This window comes from Cajanus cajan, chromosome 1 (assembly GCF_000230855.2).
Source record: "Cajanus cajan strain Asha chromosome 1, NIPB_CcT2T_4, whole genome shotgun sequence".
Classification (NCBI taxonomy): domain Eukaryota; kingdom Viridiplantae; phylum Streptophyta; class Magnoliopsida; order Fabales; family Fabaceae; genus Cajanus; species Cajanus cajan.
Genome location: NC_138517.1, coordinates 7,193,970 through 7,200,814, shown reverse-complemented (window position 1 = coordinate 7,200,814; position 6,845 = coordinate 7,193,970). Strand labels below are relative to the sequence as shown.

The following is a 6,845-nucleotide window of genomic DNA, read 5'->3' as shown; positions in this document are numbered from 1 at the left end:
TATAAATTAAATATAAAAAAAATTGTAAGAGAGATCGTAAAATAGTGGTTTGAAAGTAATTCCTTATAAAGACAAAATAATCCAAACAATTATATATACAAAAAATATACTATCTTTATATATTGTTATGTTATAGATACATATACTAGTTACATTTTAAGTGATACTATCATTAAACTGGATTCCTTTAAGTAAAATATCAAATTTAATTTTTATATAAAAAAAATACATTATTAACAAGGAAGACCTCAATAACATATGATAACATCATAAATTTAATATTTAAAAATGAACTTTAAATACGAGAGAAAAAAATAGAAATGTTTAAATTTTACATGATTATTAAAAAAATTATAGGACCAATATAGTTGTTAAACTCAAATAAAATTGAATTTTTATATTTTGAATAGATAAAAAGTTTACAAAAACATTAAAGGAAAAAAAAAAAAGTTTAGTCTACTTTTGTTTCTCCTGTATTCTATGTTAACTAGTAAATAAAAAATTAATGGAACAGTAATAATTTGAAAAGGCAAAAAGTAAAAAAGAAATAAATAAAAATGTGGCAGTGGCACCTTCAAGGGTTTTCTAGCACATTTTGGCGGAAAACCTCAGCGCAGTTGCTAGCTCTGTTCCGCCGATTTTTTCTCGAAACCGATTTCGCCTCTGTGCCCTAGCGCCTCTCCGCCGCCGTCAACCACCGGCTACCGTTACCGATCGGACATTCTCCCACCAAGTTCAGGTAACTCGCATTCTTCTTTCTGATCCGGTGCTGCTCGAGGCGTCATTTACTGCATCGCCACTCTCGCAGTGTGATTTAGGGTTTTACTTTTGCATTCATCGTTGACGTGTTCATTTTGCGCGTTTTCTACATTCGGAAAACGCTTGAATCTGCGCCGTTTTGTTCGGAGAGAACTGTGTTGTCGCGGTGTTTGAGTCTGAAACTAACTTGCTTTGCAGCGAACCTTAGATTCTCTCGAGCGTCTCCCGGAGCATCTCCTCTGCTACTGGATTTAGCTCTTGCGTGCGAAAATTCTCGGAATATTTTGAATCCAAGGAATCATGCACGCGCCAGTTCTAGTTCTCAGTAAGTTCTTTTCATTCTTCATTTTTAAACAGTTTGTGAGTTTTTTTTTTTTCGCTTTTTATAGATTTGAAATGGTTTTGAATTTGTTCAATTTGATTTTGTAGAGGACTCTTTGAAGCGAGAGTCTGGAGCTAAGGTGCGCTATGCTGTTATTCAAGCGGCCAAGGTATTACATATTACCAACTGAGTTTATGTTTGGATAAACTTCTCTGGAAAAAACAGGATTTAACTAAAATCAACTTATATACCTTTCTTTTATAGAAACTCTTATTTAACTTCTCCAAATGCTGAAGTACATAAGTTGATTTTAGGTTATGGAGAATCAAGTTAATTTTACCTTCTTATTTTTTATTTTCATTAACATATAAGTGCTATCGGAGAAATATATATCTAACCAGTCACTACTAATGTTCATTTGTCGTTTCTAATCTAATGTTGTTGATGATTGCCAGGCTGTTGCTGATGTAGTCCGTACAACATTGGGACCTAGGTCCATGCTAAAAATGCTTCTTGATGCTCAAGGAGGTTAGAGCTTTCATTTTTTACATCAAACTACAACTTGTTGAGGACTCTTGTGAAACACATCCTTTTCTGTATTAATTACCGAGGTCGAATATCTCCTGATTTTTGTTATCTTTCGTTGGTGAGAAGGGTGCACATAGATTATTGCAAATTGTAAACAATGGTTGTCACATTTTATAAGGTTGTTTATATAGTTATTTATTTTTTCCTATACATGATGTGGGAATGGGATTATTGTTCAGGTTCTGAATTAGAAACTGGAACTTTATTAGTGTTTACTGTAGAGGATCAGGTTTGTGCTTGTGTTTCTACATATTTATTTGGTGCCCATTCCTTTTTCTTGCAAATAAACAGGAATTGTGGTTACCAATGATGGAAATGCTATCTTACGTGAATTAGACCTTGCTCACCCAGCTGCGAAGGTATTTGTATCTTATGCTTCACTTCATTGACATTGCTTTTTCATACATAATTATACATTCTTCTATACACTGCTCTTAGGACCGTGTCTTGTGAAATCTCTACTTGTGGATTTTTTAGGTTTAGTTTCTTTTTATTGTGAAACTTTCTAATACTGGTCTCTTATTGGGGTATATACAGTCTATGATTGAACTTAGTCGCACCCAAGACGAAGAAGTAGGAGATGGAACAACATCTGTCATTATTCTTGGTATGTTTCTGCATGATTTAATAGCAAATTATAGATTTTGTTATATTATATACTGAATGGAGGATCAGATCTTTAGTTGATTTATTAGACAGCATAGCCTTTCTACAGTTTTTAATATATTGTATTTTTGGGTGCAGCTGGTGAGATGCTTCATGTTGCTGATGCATTCATCGACAAAATTCACCCTACTGTTATTTGCCGAGGTAACTTGATAGTGTTATTGTGTTATTTAGTGTTTCTCTCCTAAAAGGTATTAAATTGTTTATATTAATGAATGCTACAATTTTTTTTAATCTGCAGCATATACCAAAGCTTTGGAGGATGCTATTGCTGTTCTTGACAAAATTGCAATGCCTATTGATGCTCAGGATCGTAAGTTCTATTGTTTGTTTAGTACCTTTTCTGTGAAAAAAAATGTCCTCCCAATAATAGGCAAAAGTTTACACTATTGGTCAAGTGAAGCAACACAGTCTTGCATTTGACAGATTGCAAATTTAAGACCCTACTCATTTCCTTAAGATGAGGTAAATACAAGTTCATTTTAATATAAGTGTGCTCTTTGAGCACATATCCCTACCCTGGAATTGGAGCACCATCTCTTCCCCCTGAAATTTTGTACCATAAAAGCAGATTTAAGGTGTGCTGACCCTTTCCAATTCTATATTCCACTTGTTTGTAGATGAAGAACCTATGTAGGTTGCCTAAAATCTAAATAGTTTCATATTAGGGATGTGGTTTTTTTTTAAAAGATAGCCAGTGCCTTGTTGGAATTGAATTTAATGCATAATCTCGTAGTAATTTGTAGTAATATAGTACATGCAGTGAGTATACGTGATTGCTCCTTTTAATAAAATGATGTATAATCTCAATGCTGTGATGAATTAAAATGCAGGAGGTATAATGCTGGGGCTAGTAAAAAGCTGCATAGGTACCAAATTTACAGGTCAATTTGGGGATTTAATTGCTGTGAGTATTCCTCTTTCTCTTGTGCTAGATTTCCTAATTGATATTTTGTTCTTTTTTATAATTGTTGAGCTGTATGTTTGTTCTGGTTAATGGATATTATTGAAATCCTCTGTTACTACCCCAATGTCAAGATGTGGGTCAGGTTGTAGATTGTGCAGACATTCGGACAACATCCCTTAAACGTGGCTTGTGTTCTCTAGGAGAAATTTGAAAATAGAAGGCCAGAATTAGTAATAGGTGGTAGCAGTTATGCAGTAGTTATTTGTGTAATAGGGTGATTATATGGTTGGACAGTTTTGTAGCAGTTTATTCAATTGTATGTGTTGCAGTTATAGGAAGGTTGTGGCCAGTTTCTGATACATCTGTGGTGTTTCTGTGGTGTAAGTCTGAGAACTGTTTCCTCAAAGGAAAGCCTTGGCTCTAAGGCTTGTAGGGAAATTTATCTACCATATTTTTGTGTTTTTGTACTCTGGAGTTCAATAGGTTTCTGTTTTATACCCTATTGTCCTACGTCAAGGAAGGCTAATATTTACAGTGTTGCTGATGGGGAGGGTGGGTACAACCAGTGATGTTAGATGTTAGCTGTCATTTGTAGTGTTTTTCTACACAAGCACGTGTTATTTGATAAATACATTTCACTTGTTTTTTTTGTATCCATTATGATTTTGGCATCTAGACAGATGTATTAAAGTTATTTTCATTTAATTAGATGGGCCTCTGGAATTAGGTGATTTGTCTTATGAATTTGTCAAACTAATATATTTTCTTCATCTTTAAAGTTGCATAGATGCGTGAAAACTGAAAATTCAGCAAAGTTTTATAAAAGCCTCATTTCATTTTAGCTCTTGCTCTTGGTTTTTTTGTTGTTCTGTTTGAATGTACATGATTAAAATCTATCACTTCTTATTGTTGATAATTTTTATACTCTTCTGCAACTACATGGCATTTCTAGATCTGTTGAATTATGTATCATATATGCTTCCTTGGTTACTTCCAGGATTTAGCTATTGATGCCACTACAACAGTTGGTGTTGACATTGGCCATGGTTTGAGAGATGTAGATATTAAAAATTATATTAAGGTTGAGAAAGTCCCAGGTGGGCAGCTGGAGGATTCGAGAGTTCTCAAGGGAGTTATGATAAACAAAGATGTGGTTGCCCCTGGAAAAATGAGGAGAAAGATTGTTAACCCACGTATCATTCTTCTAGATAGTCCCCTTGAGTATAAAAAGGGTGAAAACCAGACAAATGCTGAACTCCTCAAAGAAGAAGATTGGAGTCTCTTGTTGAAGATGGAGGAAGAATACATTGAGGAACTGTGCATGCAGATATTGAAGTTTAAACCGGACTTGGTAATCACAGAGAAGGGTCTGAGTGATTTGGCTTGCCATTATCTGAGCAAGCATGGAGTTAGTGCAATCAGGAGGCTGAGGAAAACTGATAATAATAGAATTGCCAAGGCATGTGGTGCTGTTATTGTGAACAGACCTGATGAATTGCAGGAGTCTGATGTTGGTACTGGTGCTGGATTATTTGAGGTTAAGAAAATTGGAGATGAGTACTTTGCATTTATTGTTGATTGCAAAGACCCCAAGGCTTGTACCGTATTACTAAGAGGTGCTAGTAAGGATCTCTTAAATGAAGTTGAAAGAAACCTACAGGTAAGCTGTTGACAAGTTCTAAGGATTTATATTTGTCATATTGCTTTCTGAAACGTGTTTTCTTGACAGGATGCTATGTCTGTTGCAAGGAACATAATAAAAAATCCAAAACTTGTTCCTGGTGGTGGTGCTACAGAGTTGACAGTATCGGCTGCCTTGAAACAGAAGTGTTCATCTATTGAGGGCATAGAGAAGGTGAGCATGATTTCTATGAATCAGTTGTGGTATTACCTTATATTAGGTGGATTGTAGTTCTATGACTCTTGTCTGGAGAAGTTTACACTGGTTCTTACTTAAGATTCTTCTTGACTGACAGTGGCCTTATGAAGCCGCTGCCATTGCTTTCGAAGCTATACCACGAACTTTGGCACAAAATTGTGGAGTAAATGTCATTCGAACTATGACTGCTCTACAAGGAAAAGTAAGAAATGTTTAGTTGTACTTATTGTATACAGTCCTTTCTCTGAAGTCTGATCATGTTTAACGTGTTGAAAATAATAGCATGCAAATGGAGAAAATGCATGGATTGGTATAGATGGAAATACTGGTAGCATCACTGACATGAAAGAGGCCAAGGTACTTTACGTTCTTCTAATCTGTTACATATGCATATTTTAAATGATACTCATAATTGCCAATTGTTATTTTGCCAATCTAAGTTAATCAATTAGACTTGTAATTAACGTTTCTCAGCTACTCCCAATAGAAGCAACAAAGTGAAGAAAATCTGTTTATTTCGTTAGTAGAAGAGTCATGTAACTTATTATATTCTTGCCCATTGCCGATGCCCTTCTTCTAAAATTAACCCTTTTATCTTGTTTCAAAGTATTTGTACTTTTCTATCATCTTGATAAGCATATATGTCAACAAGTGGACTCAAAATGTTTCGTTCTAATGTGATGCTAGATCTGGGATGCCTACAATGTGAAGGCACAAGCTTTTAAGACTGCCATTGAAGCTGCTTGCATGCTCTTAAGGATTGATGATATAGTGAGTGGGATCAAGAAGAAGCAAGCACCTGGAGCCTCAGCTCCTTCAAAACCCAAGGTTGAGACCGAGGCAGATGCTGATGGCGAGCAAATCCTTCCTGACTAAGAATTAGGTTCAACTGACATTGCTTTTTGATAGAGTCGATGATGTGCTAGGTTCTTGATCTGCCTTAAACCTTATCTTTATTCTTAGAAGTTTTGGGTCCTTGATTGGGCTGTTTTGTGCCTTGTTCTGTTTGCAAGAGTAAATTATAAACTTTTATGTTATAGACTTGTAGACTATATTGGGTGTTTTGGGTCCATTATTTTGAGATTTTGTGCCTGGGTCAAACCGACCAGTTTCTCCGATTCTGTTGAGCTGTTTCTGGTTTTTCATTCATGAAATATTTTTTACTCTTAATATCCAAGCACTCCCTTAGAACTTGGTCCGGTGTTAGAATATATATATTCTTTGTTGGTCATAGGGTTCTGTTTCTGAAAAAATGTAATTACATAAAAGGTGTCCTCTACCAATATGACAATGTTATTGAAGGAGGTAGACGATTAGGTCGTCAGTGATTAACCGACATCATATTTTAGAATAATACCAAGAGTTTAGTAATGCTCGAGATGGGTCACATTGAAATCAATTCTTTCAACAAGGATAGAGATTTAAAATTAGGCATACAAAAAAATTAATGATCTTTTAACAAAGGATAAAGGGAGAAAAAACTAATGACTATTGCAGTTGTCGCGGAATCAATTTCGAGTTTTGTACCAACAGTGTGGAATGCCTTTAAAGTCCCAAAATTATGATATAAGTAAAGTTTCGTGTATATTTTTAATCCAAAATCATACTTGTTAACTGCCCAACTAAGCTAAAAAAATGCTTTAATAAAAAAATGCTCACGTCAGCAGAAATGAGAATAAGCGTGCAAAATGCTATTTCTTTATTGTGTTTGGAAAAGTGAAATC

At 34.9% G+C, this 6,845-nt stretch overlaps 1 protein-coding gene across 2 annotated transcripts; it reads left to right on the top strand.

Moving 5' to 3' along the window:
- The first annotated feature begins 573 nt into the window (after positions 1-573).
- LOC109818506 (T-complex protein 1 subunit gamma) lies at positions 574-6,291 on the top strand. Of its 2 annotated transcripts, none has more exons than XM_020383991.3 (14): positions 574-739; positions 968-1,084; positions 1,189-1,250; positions 1,537-1,609; positions 1,961-2,028; positions 2,207-2,276; positions 2,414-2,479; positions 2,577-2,648; positions 3,169-3,242; positions 4,240-4,902; positions 4,972-5,097; positions 5,219-5,323; positions 5,404-5,478; positions 5,809-6,291. In XM_020383991.3, exons 2-14 carry the CDS (start codon positions 1,060-1,062, stop codon positions 5,995-5,997), a joined length of 1,668 nt encoding a protein of 555 aa, XP_020239580.1. In that variant the 5' UTR covers positions 574-739; positions 968-1,059; the 3' UTR covers positions 5,998-6,291. The 2 variants fall into 2 exon arrangements, with proteins under 2 accessions (XP_020239580.1, XP_020239579.1); XM_020383990.3 differs by having other exon boundaries at positions 958-1,084.
- Positions 6,292-6,845: the final 554 nt, after the last annotated feature.

What these genes read in the sequence shown, in the direction of transcription:
- LOC109818506 (XM_020383991.3), top strand. Translation starts at nt 1,060, where the DNA reads ATGCACGCGCCAGTTCTAGTTCTCA. An exon ending in CGCGCCAGTTCTAGTTCTCA is followed by an intron (nt 1,085 to 1,188) that starts GTAAGTTCTTTT and finishes TTGATTTTGTAG; the next exon opens with AGGACTCTTTGAAGCGAGAG. An exon ending in AAGTTGAAAGAAACCTACAG is followed by an intron (nt 4,903 to 4,971) that starts GTAAGCTGTTGA and finishes TTTTCTTGACAG; the next exon opens with GATGCTATGTCTGTTGCAAG.